At 39.4% G+C, this 13,212-nt stretch overlaps 1 protein-coding gene and 1 pseudogene across 2 annotated transcripts in view; both read left to right on the top strand.

The window, feature by feature from the left end:
• The window catches only part of LOC309613915 (signal-regulatory protein beta-1-like), a 36,598-nt gene extending 31,183 nt beyond the window's left edge, over positions 1–5,415 (top strand). Inside the window, exons 5-6 of the mRNA XM_082361460.1 lie at positions 4,539–4,647; positions 5,272–5,415. Coding sequence (XP_082217586.1) covers positions 4,539–4,645 — 107 coding nt within the window. The 3' untranslated portion in view covers positions 4,646–4,647; positions 5,272–5,415. The remainder of the gene's footprint in view (positions 1–4,538; positions 4,648–5,271) is intronic.
• Positions 1–13,212, top strand: part of LOC309613913 (protein phosphatase 1 regulatory subunit 3G pseudogene) — a 73,383-nt pseudogene that overhangs the window by 43,112 nt on the left and 17,059 nt on the right. The window lies entirely within an intron of this gene.

Below are 13,212 nucleotides of genomic sequence, written 5' to 3'. Positions count from 1 at the left end.
TGTTTGCTAGTATTTCGTTGAGGATTTTTGCATCTATATTCATCAGTGATATTGGTCTGTAATTTTCTTTTTTTGTAGTATCTTTGTCTCGTTTTGGTATCAGGGTGATGGTGGCCTCATAGAATGTGTTTGGGAGTGTTCCTTCCTCTGCAATTTTTTGGAAGAGTTTGAGAAGGATAGGTGTTATCTCCTCTCTAAACTTTTGATAGAAATCACCTGTGAAGCCATCTGGTCCTGGACCTTTGACTGTTGGAAGATTTTTAATCACAGTTTCAATTTCATTACTTGTGATTTGTCTGTTCACATTTTCTATTTCTTCCTGGTTCGGTCTTAGAAGGTTATACTTTTCTAAGAATATGTCCATTTCTTCCAGGTTGTCCATTTTATTGACATTGACTTGCTTGTAGTAGTCTCTTAGGATGCTTTTTATTTCTGTGGTGTCTGTTGTAACTTCTCCTTTTCATTTCTAATTTTATTGATTTGAGTCCTCTCCCTCTTTTTCCTGATGAGTCTGGTTAATGGTTTATCAATTTTGTTTATCTTTTCCAGAACCAGCTTTTAATTTTATTGATGTTTGCTATCGTTTTCTTTGTTTCTATTTCATTTATTTCTGCTCTGATCTTTATGATTTCTTTCCTTCTGCTAACTTTGGGCTTTGTTTGTTCTTCTTTCTCTAGTTCCCTTAGGTGTAAGCTTAGATAGTTTACTTGAGATTTTTCTTGTTTCTTGGGGTAGGCTTGTATAGCTATAAACTTCGCTCTTAGAACTGCTTTTGCTGCATCCCACAGGTTTTGGATCATCGTGTTTTCATTGTCATTTGTCTCTAGGTATTTTTTCATTGCCTCTTTGATTTCTTCAGTGACCTCTTGGTTATTTAGTAACGTATTGTTTAGCCTCCATGTGTTTGTGTTTTTTACGTTTTTTTCCCTGTAATTCATTTCTAATCTCATAGCATTGTGGTCGGAAAAGATGCTTGATAGATTTCAGTTTTCTTAAATTTACTGAGGCTTGATTTGTGACCCAAGATGTGATCTCTCCTGGAGAATGTCCCATGCACACTTGAGAAGAAAGTGTAATCTGCTCTTTTCGGATGGAATGTCCTATAAAGATCATTTAAATCTATCTGGTCTATTGTGTCATTTAAAGCTTCTGTTTCCTTATTTATTTTCATTTTGGATGATCTGTCCATTGGTGTAAGTGAGGTGTTAAAGTCCCCCACTATTATTGTGTCACTGTCGATTTTCTCTTTTAAGCTGTTAGCAGTTGCCTTATGTATTGTGGAGCTACTATGTTGGGTGCATATATATTTATAACTGTTATATCTTCTTGGATTGATCCCTTGATCATTATGTAGTGTCCTTCTTTGTCTCTTGTAACATTCTTAATTTTAAAGTCTGTTTCTTCTGTTATGAGTATTGCTACTGCAGCTTTCTTTTGTTTTCCATTTGTATGGAATATCTTTTTCCATCCTTTCACTTTCAGTCTGTATGTGTCCCTAAGTCTGAAGTGGGTCTCTTGTAGACAGCATATATATGGGTCTTGTTTTTTAATCCATTCAGCAAGCCTGTGTCTTTTGGTTGGAACATTTAATCCGTTCACTTTTAAGGTAATTATAGATACGTATGTTCATATGACCATTTTCTTAATTGTTTTGGGTTTGTCTTTATAGGTCCTTTTCTTCTCTTGTGTTTCCCACTTAGAGAAGTACCTTTAGTATTTGTTGTAAAGCTGGTTTGGTGGTGCTGAAATCTCTTAGCTTTTGCTTGTCTGTAAAGCTTTTGATTTCTCCATCGAATCTGAATGAGATCCTTGCTGGGTAGAGTAATCTTGGTTGTAGGTTCTTCCCTTTCATCACTTTAAGTATATCATGCCACTCCCTTCTGGCTTGTAGAGTTTCTGCTGAGAAATCAGCTGTTAACCTTATGGGAGTTCCCTTGTATATTATTTGTCATTTTTCCCTTTCTGCTTTCAATGATTTTTCTTTGTCTTTAATTTTTGCCAGTTTGATTACTATGTGTCTCGGAGTGTTTCTCCTTGTGTTTATCCTGTATGGGACTCTCTGTGCTTCCTGGAATTGGGTGGCTATTTCCTTTCCCATGTTAGGGAAGTTTTCGACTATAATCTCTTCAAATGTTTTCTCTGGTCCTTTCTCTCTCTCTTCTCCTTCTGGGACTCCTATAATGTGAATGTTGTTGTGTTTAATGTTGTCCCAGAGATCTCTTAGGCTGTCTTCATTTCTTTTCGTTCTTTTTTCTTTATTCTGTTCCACAGCAGTGAATTCCACCATTCTGTCCTCCAGGTCACTTATTCATTCTTCTGCCTCAGTTTTTCTGCTATTGATTCCTTCTAGTGTAGTTTTCATTTCAGTTATTGTATTGTTCATCTCTGTTTGTTCGTTCTTTAATTCTTCTAGGTCTTTGTTAAACATTTCTTGCATCCTCTCGATTTTTGCCTCCTTTCTTTTTCCGAGGTCCTGGATCATCTTCAGTATCATTATTGTGAATTCTTTTTCTGGAAGGTTGCCTATCTCCACTTCATTTAATTGTTTTTCTGGGGTTTTATCTTGTTCCCTCATCTGGTACGTAGCCCTCTGACTTTTCATCTTGTCTATCTTTCTGTGAATGTGGTTTTTGTTCTACAGGCTGCAGGATTGTAGTTCTTCTTGCTTCTGCTGTCTGCCCTCTGGTGGATAAGGCTATCTCAGAACCCACTCTTTGTTTCAGTTATTTTCTCTATTGTTTATCTGTTTTCATTTTCACTGATTTTTCTTCTTTCTTTATTATTTCCTCCCTTCTGCTTGCTTTGGGTTTATTTTGCTCCTTTATTTCTCATTTCTTGAGGCAGGAATTTAGATTATTGATTTAGACTTTTTCTTTTTCCTAGTGCCACACCTGTGTCTCCTCTTGTGCTTGGTTCCTGAGTACTGTGTTCTTCCTCCAGTCCTCAGGTCCCTAGACAGTCTACCTCCTCTTCCACCTCAGAGTCCTTCTAGGCTTGTCCTGTGTGTTATTTCTAGGGTTCAAGTTGTCCTGAACGAGGAGAGTAGGAGAGAAGAGTCCATGCCATCTTGTCTGGCATGGCCTGTAAATGCTTTTTAATCTTCCATCTTCTGCTCAGGCTCAACCAGGGCTGGTACTTCTGGGTGCTGCAGGGTGCCTGACCCATGATGCCTGCTAGTGTAGTAAGGCTGGAAATGTTTTTTGGAGCATCTAGGTTGGCAGGCTGCAGAGAAGTGTAAGATGCTGATGTGATCCTTCTCCCCAGATCCAAAGCCTACCCTGGGCATCTGAGGGCTCCAGCCACTGCAGGCCTGCATCCAGTGGGTCTGGTGTGAGGATGCACATCTTATTGTTTGTTTTTATGGTATAGGGTTTTTTTTTTTTACAATATTTCTAGCCTAATGGACCTCTCTTCCCTAGTACAGCATAAATCAAGATGTTAACGGAGTTTTTGGTTGGTTGGTCGGTTTTGATAGTGGAGAAATGTTCTGAGTCCTCTAATACTTTGGTTCTCTTTTGTCTTTCAGGAACCTAATCCCTTCCCCCTACTTTTTTCTTTTTCCCTTTACCTCTCAATTGCCATCAGCATGTCTTCCTTCTTTTCAATTTTTCTACCCAGAAGTTATGCACCTTAACTCATGCATATCCATTTATTCACATCTGTTCTCCTTGAATTAGGTTCCTATAGTCAGTGTAAGTAATTACCACATTTAGTGATTTAGTACAAGACAAATGCATTATCATACAGTTGTAGAGGTCAGAAGTCTACAATGGGTGGCTGGACTCTGCTCCTTCAGAAGGCTCTAGAGAAGAATCCATTTCCTTGCCTTTTCCAAGTCCCAGAGCTTCCCACACTCCTTGACAAATGGCCTCACATCAATCTGACCTCTGCTTCTGACATCACATCTCCTCCAACTGTTCTGCCTCAATCTTTTACTTATAAGAATTTTTGTGATTACATGGCCTCCACTAAGAAAATGTGCCCATCTCCAGATCCTTAACAAATCACTGCTGCTAATCCCTCTTGACATGTAAGGTAACATATGCACAGATTCTGGGGATTCTGTTCCAACCCTTTTAAATCACACATACTTTTAAACCCCTTTCTATGATCTGTGCTCCTTAGGACACTTTTCCAATATTTTCAAAGTTTAGACAAATTTATATTGGTGGTGGTATTTCCCAATAACTCTAGCTGCCTTGTCTATTTCTCCATAATTTTCCTGGTGGCTGGTTGAAGATGGGATGGCAGCCTAGTGAGAGACAATTAGGATTTGCTGAATTTTCTCTTGTCTCACAGTTATGTTCACTTCTGACATTTTCTCTTCAAGTAATAACACCCTTGCAGCCTGAGAAAATACAGTGGGAGAATGAGGGACTCCTGTATGCGGATTTCTGCCTCAAGCTTGAGACCAGGATGCAGGGCAAAGCCTCAGAGTGCTGATAGGCCCAGGGGGCCTCAGATGGAGTAAGTGGAGGCCTCTTGGAATGGCTCCAGTGTGATCCCTCTAATCGCTCCTCTTGTCCCCTGATTTCCAGGCCCAGAGCTGTCTTCTCCTCTCCTGGTGGTTCTCCTCCTAGGCCCCAAAGTCCTGCTGGTGGTCGGTGTCTCTGTCATCTTTGTCCACAGGAAGCATTTGGCCTGACTGTAAGTTGGGGTAGGAGGGAGGGCAGGACAAGATCTGTCCTAGATGAAATAAGGTCAGTAAGGGAGCCAGCTCACAGGTCACACATGGTCAGGGCCCACGGGGAGATAAGAGAAGGGGGCACACTTCCCTCAATACCCTCGAGTATCCTGTTTCCCTCTAAGAGGTGCCCAACTCCCAGGAGGTGTGTAAGGTCCTGGAGGAGGTGGGCTGGATCAGGGGTTTTCAAAGGGTGTCTCTTAGCAGTTCTATGGAGGAAGTGGGCAGAGGGTGCTGAATGAGGAGGAGTTGAGTGGGTGGTTCCCTTGGAGACCATTTCTAGACACTTGAGTCCTGGGGCTCCTTGGGGCAAAAGGAATCCACATTTTCGGGTAATGTTGAGAACCCTGGATTGGCTATTCTGAGAGTGGCTTCTGCTCTGACCCTCCGTGTGACAGAATAGAAGGGCTGGGGATGGGGCATCAGGACCTGGGGAGGAGGCTGAGGGGTCAGAGTGCTATCCCAGGGGCTGCCCATCCTCTCAAGACAGACATCCTGGGAGGAGAACACTTGGGCACATAGGAGGCATGCAAGGAACGTTTCCTGAGTGATGAGCAGATAATTAAATATGGACATGTTTCCCACAGCTCCTTCCTTCCTCCCTGCTGGTGTCACCCTCAGTGTCTGCTGCCTCCTTCCCTTCCTGAGGGGCCCAGCCCAGGAGAAGGACTCAGCTGGGAGCTTCCATGACTCTGCTCCAAATGCCTCCCCTCCATGGAGACTTGCCTGCCCACATGCCCCTGAAGCCCCCAGAGTTGGGTCTCATACATGGTCCTGAGCAAGGATCATGGGAAGTAGCTCTGGCGGCTGACTCAGGATATTTCCCTGGAATGTGAGAAATAAGTCAGATCAACACAGATCAGGTTATCTCTTATCCATCACCTTGGACTCAGCCATGAACTACACAATAATGCCCTGTGCTGAGGAGTTATTCTCTCCTCTGGATTCCTGCCTTCACCTGACTCCCCACCCTTTGAGGTGCCTATTTAGTAAAAATGACTCCCCATCTTAGTTTTAAGAAAAATTATTCTCCTTCCTCGTTGTCTAAATAGCCAACTTCTCAAACCCATAAAGTAGTGTTCCCTCCTCTCTCCGTGATAGGAAGAGTAGTTTTTCTATCATCTTGCATCCTTCCCAACCCTATTGCTCATGATAAATATACTGTCTCCAGAAGCCTGGAATCATCCTTGATTTCTCTTTCTTTTATATCACATATTCAATTCTGCCTTCAAAATGTTTATGTCCAGTGGTGAGATGGAACTCTTCAACAATTGACTATCCAAAAGGAAAAAAAAAATAAAGAAAATTTCTTGGTATAAATACTCCCAATGTGGTCAATTTCAAGTTAGCAACAGTTTAACAACTAGTTTGCAAAATTCCTGAAAACGTAAATATCAGCTCTCATGAGCCAGTCCAATCCCCTCCAGCACACTTCTGAATTGCATCCATAATCTGCACATTCTCACCCCCACCACTGCTCCCTGGTTCCAGCCACCATCATCTCTTCCTGCACCATTGCTATAGTCTCTGACTGGCTTTCCTGTTCAGCCTCAGTGATTCCTTGGGAATGTAAGTCAAATCCTATCATTCCTCTGCTTCCTCCTCCAACATGTCTGCCTGGCTCACTCTCTTCCTTCATTCCAGCCTCTGCTCAAATATCACTTTATCAAGGCATCTTCCATATACCACCCTGTATAAAGTATCAATTCCTCTCTCAGCCTCGCATTCCATGACCTCTTAACCTGATTAATTTGTTTCCTGAACACTTATTACCATCTGACATACAAAGCATAGGCAGTTCTCACTTTGCATGGTAGAGAAGGACCATAAAAATTACTGTGTAAACTGAATCATGGAAAGTGATCTCAGTAATCAATGGGATAAATAAAGATTGTTCTGTGATCATTAAAATTTGATTTCAAAATATTAGGAACTCTCTTACTGTCAGCTACTAATAATATGTAGTTTGACAAATTAGAAACAGTGAGAATTAAAGCAATTTATTTCGTTATAAAAACGTATCCAAAGTGTTTGAACAGTGCTTGCCTTCTTCTTCTTGCATAATTTATAATATAAGAACATCTTTTTTACAACTTGGTGATTATGCTCCTTGCGAAGTTTGGATCAGTTTCCGACATTTTATGCCTTGTACTCTCAATGTTGTTAAATCTTTACAAACTTTCTTTAATTCAAAGTATTTGCTGTTGTCACTTCCTCTGGGACGTTTTCACCCCTTTCCTCACCACCATTTTCCTCATTTATGTGGTAAGTTTGTCTTTACTAAGTTCTTCTGATTGCATATCTAGAATCTTTCTAACACTATTAAGGTACCATTCCTTGGTCAGCTATTTCTTCTGTAATCCATTTATATTGTTTGAATATAACTTCTCGCATCATGATATTTTGTCTCTCCATGGTACTTTCATCTTTGTTGCCAATTCCCTTTTATAATTATTCACTTTTGTAAATGTCATGTGGGTTTATCACTGGGAGACAGGAGAAAACACAACTACCTATTTTGCTGTCTGTGCCTAAACTGTGTAACAGAGTCACAGTGACCAATCACTACAGACTTTCAAAGAATTGATATGATTGGTGACTGATCACGATGAGCATCTGTTAGTACATAATGATTTGTGGAATGAAGTATACTTAGCAGCAAAGTTGTACTTTATGTATTGTTCACAGTAAAGTTTCTGTGGTAACTGAAATCTGAACCCTGTGTTGGGGGATTGATGTTATTCATGCACCAGACAAAATGAACCCTGATGTATGTGTTTTCTCTTCCTCAAACAGGACACCAGTTCTATGAGAAGGGACTCTGAATCCTCAGGTGCTAGAACAGTGACTGCCACATACTAGGCCATTGTTTAATTTAATAAATGAATGAATTAGTTTTTACTAGATGTTGGATTTCAAAATAAAAATTATCTAATTCAATCACCTGGCTCTTGTGTTCTAAAGTTTTTTCATTAAAGGCTAATCTCTCTTCTTTGTGTTCAGAAATCCTATCAAAAATTCAATATTCTTCAGAAACCAAGGAAGTGAAAAACCAAAAGAAAACAAAACCAAAAAGCAAAAACTGACATTGATAAGAGTTTGTCAAAGGGGCTCAGGAACAAACTGAAAGAGGCCCCAATGGACAAAGCTGGAACAATTTGGGCAAGAAATATATAAAATATTGGATATATATATAAGTATATATATATACACATATATATATGTATGTATATATATATATATTCATATTCTGAATGTTTTTGTCCCCTCAAAATTCACATTTTAGGATATTAATGCCCAGTGTGACCATGTTAGAAGTTGGGGCATTTGGAACATGACTAGTTCATAAGGGATCCTCTGCCATGAATGGGATTAGTACCCTTCTAAAAGAGACCCCCAAGATCATCCTACTTCCTTCTGCCATGTGAAGCTACAATGAGAAATCTGCAATCCAAAAGAGGGCCCTCACCCAATCATACTGCCAAGCTGATAGTGGAATTCAAGCATCCAGAACTGTGAGCAATAAATTTCTGTTGTAAGCCATCCAGTCTGTGATATTTTGTTATAGCACCCAAATAGACTAAGACAGATTATAAACCAAAATATAATAAATATCTATGAGTCCATATAGATGTAAATAAGTAATTTAATAAATTAATAAATGGAGAATTTAAAAAAATCTTCTTTGCAGGAAAGTTTCAATTTGTGAAGACACTTCACTCTAAATAAGGGGAAACCCAATTCACTACCCCTGAAGTATGGGCTGCACGTGGTGACTCCCCTCCAAAGGGGACAAATGGAAGGAGGAAAAAGGGTTACTTTACAGTGGGGAAACCTAACTAATACAAGTTAGCCAGGTCATCAAGGGTTCACCAACAATAAATCAATATCAATAGGCATAAATCATGTAGATTTGATGGAAATGCACTTCTCCTCTGGGACCTTTCCCAAAACCCATAACCCTAGATTAATTATGAGAAAAGCATCAGACAAAATGTAACAGAGGAGCATCCTACAATACATCTGAGCAGTATTCATCAAATCTGTAGAAATCATCAAAAACAAGGACAGTCAGAGAAGGTGTCACAGCTGAGAGGAGACACGACAAGTAAATGTGTGTGGTATCCTGCATGGGACCTTGCCACAGACAAGGACTTTATGTACAACTTAAGGAAGTCTGTTATGGACCGAATGTTTGTATCCCCCTGAAATTCATATGTTCAAGTCTAACCCCTGAAGTGATGGTATTTGGAGGTGGGTCTTTGGGAATGAATTAAGTCATGGGGTGGAGCCCTTTCCCAGAAGGTTGCATAGTTGGAATCATGCAGCATATAGATTTTTCCTTTCAGTTACTAATAAGCATTTAAGATTCCTCCACATCTTTTCAGGGCTTGAGAGCGCATATCATTTTAGTTCTGAATAATATTTGATTATCTGGATTTACCAATTTCTTTACCAGTTCACCTACTGGAGGTCATCTTGGTTGTTTTCAAGGTTTTGCAAGTATGAATAAAGCTACTATGAACTTCAGGGAGAATCTTTTCCAGGCCTCTCTCCCAGCCCCTGGTAACCTCAGATATTCCTTGGATTGTAGATGGCATTTCCCTGTGTCTCCACCTCATCTTCTTTCTGTGAATGACAGCTAAGTTAAGCTGTTCCTGAACTCTTGATTCACACAAACTATGAAATAATAGACTTGTTTTTTTTTAAGCCACTATGTTTTTGGTAATAAGTTATTCAGCAATAGAAAACAAATGCATTATATTTGAGAAATCCATCAAGAGAAAGTCCTCCATAGTTTTGTAGAATTCATCTTGCATACACTCTGTGTATCTTCCATGAACTCAGTGATAATGCTGCTGCTTGTGTGATCCCCAAGAACACATACCAAGAGCAATTAAATACTGAGGAATAAGATTTTGTTGGATAGGGTTGAACATTACCATGAAACATTGTGATAGTTAAGATTTTTTCACACTCTAAGAACCAATTTTCACCCATTAGGAAAAATATCAATTTCATGGAGAATGCAAGTATCAACACTTATTTTGGATGAGTGGGCTTTTGCATCATAAAAGAGCTTGCAGAAAATGGGAGATGGCTCTTTCTCCAGGTCACTCTTTGAACACAGTATGTTGGTTATGAACACCTTGTCCTTAGCTTGAGGCCTTGTCTCTGATCCCAGAACATAAAGAAAAATCTGACACAAATTCTATTTGACATTTCTCATTTAATAGAAATGTATTTGTCCTCATTGTAAATATGTTTATTTAATTGCCTGCTATTCTGCTGGCCGTCCTCATATCCTGATGCCGAAGGAAGGTGCCATCCTCCTTTCTGTGCATTGGTCTCCTTCTCACCCATACGGCAACCACATTTATAATTTTTATAGTTTTGTGCCAGTACACATGGCTGAAAGGATGTGTAATGAGACCTCATCTTGATCTATACCAAACCTCAGAACATCTTGGGCCAAGGCAAGGAACATGATCAATGATTTGACATTTCTTACAGGAACTTCAGGTGAAGAGTTCCGGTAAAACAACCTGAGAGTTCAGTGTCAGTCAAAGCTGGAGGTACTGTAAACCGGGGCTGCAAAATGTCTTCTTTGTCCCCACAAGCGCCTGTCTAGTGGTTCAATGGGACTGGGCCAGAACGATAAGTAATCTATGGTTTCAGTGGAAGACAATTCCCCAAAGTATTCTAAATGGAAAGCACAATGACCAACCAAACAGATTGATTCCATCTGCATCAGTGATGTGTCACATGGGATGGTAGCACCTATACTGTGTGAAGTTAATGAAAGGGCATCCTGACATGTCCATATATCTGGCCCAGGCAACTATGTGTCCATGAACGGTGAAAATTATCTGATAAACTCCATCCCCTTGTCTGCTAAAAGTAGACTTTTACAAACTCTGCAATATGCACTACATCGTTATCACATACTGGGTCCTGGGCCCCTTCATTCACAAACAACCCAGTAAGCTGGTATCCTGCTGATGACCCTTCTGGTTATTCATTCTGGGGTCCTAGGTCTAATATTCAATCAAGCCAGGTTGAGAGGCTAGGGCCCTTCTGTGATGGCCAACACCACCAGAAACTGAACATAAGACATGGACATTCTGAAGTAAAAAAATTGGGGGTAGGAAAAAGGCAACTAAATGTGTGCATTGCATGGTCCAAAAAGTTGGAAAACTGGGACCTGGAAGGCTGACTAGTCATTCTGAAATTTCAGGACAAACCTGGGCTCAGAAATATGCATTGTGTCTATTATGACCTATTTTCTGATCCTGAATATTAGAAACAGATACTTGTAGCTATATCTTAGCTTCTGGATTCAGGATGAAATCTCAACCTGGGTGAAGTTTGCCCCCAAATGCCCAATATCGACTGAGCCAAAACAAAGGAATCATCAGGCAAGCAGAATCTCTTCTAGCCTGCACAATTCCACTCACCTATTTCCAACTGGAATGTGATTGGAACATGGTGGCAAGTACCTGAGGGGTCACCACAATTCAGTCAGGGACCTTGTCCCACCCACAGGAAGTCAATGAGTGAGTGTGTCTTCCTACTATGGCCAGGAGTAGGTCTGGGGAATCATGAGACTAGAAGGAGGGGTTGTGAGTGTCACCCACTTCCAGAACTTTTCTTCCAGAAAAGCCCTCCAGGAGGGGTTAATTAACTCTCCTGCCACTTGCCATTTACCTGGTCTGCTCTGAGAATTGTACCCCAAGCTCTGCTGTTCTTTTATTCTCTGGGGACAATCAGTGTGTCCTTCCCATTGCCAGCATCTGAATTAAAATTGTGAAATACTCTGAGGTGAGTATGTTCCTCTGTTCAGAATACAAAGCCAGCAGAAGGAAGAAAATAAAAAGATTAGAGTAGATTGGAGCAGAAATAAACAAAACCAATGAAAGTCAAAAGAAGGTATTAAGAGAGGAAAGGAGGGGAGAAGATACAAGACATACAGATAATAATTCACAAAATAGCAATAGGAAGTCCTTCCCCATTTGTAATTATTTTAAATGTAAATGGATTCAACTCCTCAATAAATAGACATAGATTGACTAAATGGGGAAAAAACAACAAGGATCCAAGTACATGCTATCTATAAGAGATTCACTTTAGATCTATGAGCATACAAAGGCTGAAAGTGAAAGAAAGGAAAAACATGTCCATGAAAATTGTAACCAAAAGATAGCAGGGGTAGCTATACTAATAGTAGATAAAATAGAATTTAAGTAAAAAATGGATACAATAGACAAAGAGGACATTATATAGTGGTAAAAGGGTCAATTCAACCAAGAAAATATAACTAATATTTGTATATCAAATGTCAGAACTCTAAATATAAGAAGCAAATATTTCCAGAATGGAAGGGAGAATTACAGAGAAATAAAACAATAGAAAGAGATTTTAATATCTTACTTTCCATAATAAATGAACAACCAGAATGAATATTAATAAGGATAGAGAGGACTTTAATAACACTACAGATCAATTGGACCTCACCGACATGTACAGAACATTCCACTGAACAAGACCCTAATATACATCCCTCTCAAGTGCACATGGAACATCCTCCAGGATAGAACACATGGTAGGCAGCAAGAAAAGTCTTAAGATTTTTTGAAAGATTGTAATTATAGAAAATAGCTTTTCTGATTACAATTGAATGAAATTACAAATCAATAGCTGAAGAAGAACAGGAAAATCAAAAATATGTGCAAATTTAACAACACACTCTCAAATAACCAGTATGTGAAAGAAGAAATCACAGGGGAAGTTAAATAATACCTTGAGATAAATAAAAACAAAAACACAACATACCAAAGATTATAGATACAGAAAGCAGTGCTCTAATACCCTACACCTATTTAATTAATTTAACATTTAGCTCTATTTGCCTTACACTGAGCATCAAAGAAAAAAGTATTTCTTTAATTTTTTTAAAAAGGTAACTTTTTTGAGCGTGAGAGATCTTGTGGCTGGTTCCTGGGAAAAGAAGACATAGAGGGCAGGCAGGCTGGGGTAATTTCAATGGATGTTTCTTTCTGTTTCTGTCTTTAGCTGTCCCCACCCTGAAGATCGCCACCAAGCCCTCTGGGATGCAAATCCATATGCATCAGAGAGTGAATCTCACGTGCCATGTGAACCACTTTTCTTTGTTTCTTTCCAGTGTTTTCAATAGTCTTTATTAGTGTTATGGTCTGTATTTTATTTTAGTTTTTAAATTTTATTGGAGTATAGTTGATTTACAATGTTGTGTTAGTTTCAGGTGTACAGCAAAGTGATTCAGTTATACATATACATATATTCATTCTTTTTCAGATTCTTTTCTCATATAGGTTATCACAGAATATTGAGTAGAGTTCCCTGTGTTATATAATAAGCCCCTGTTGATTATCTATCTTATATATAGTAGTGCGTGTATGTTAATCCCAAACTCCTGATTTATCGCTCCCCCCTCCCACGTTTCTGCCTTAGTAACCATAAGTTTGTTTTTGATATCTGTAAGTCTGTTT

Source organism: Balaenoptera borealis (assembly GCF_965194805.1).
Source record: "Balaenoptera borealis genome assembly, chromosome: 16".
NCBI lineage: Eukaryota > Metazoa > Chordata > Mammalia > Artiodactyla > Balaenopteridae > Balaenoptera > Balaenoptera borealis.
This window is presented reverse-complemented; position numbering and strand designations above follow the sequence as displayed.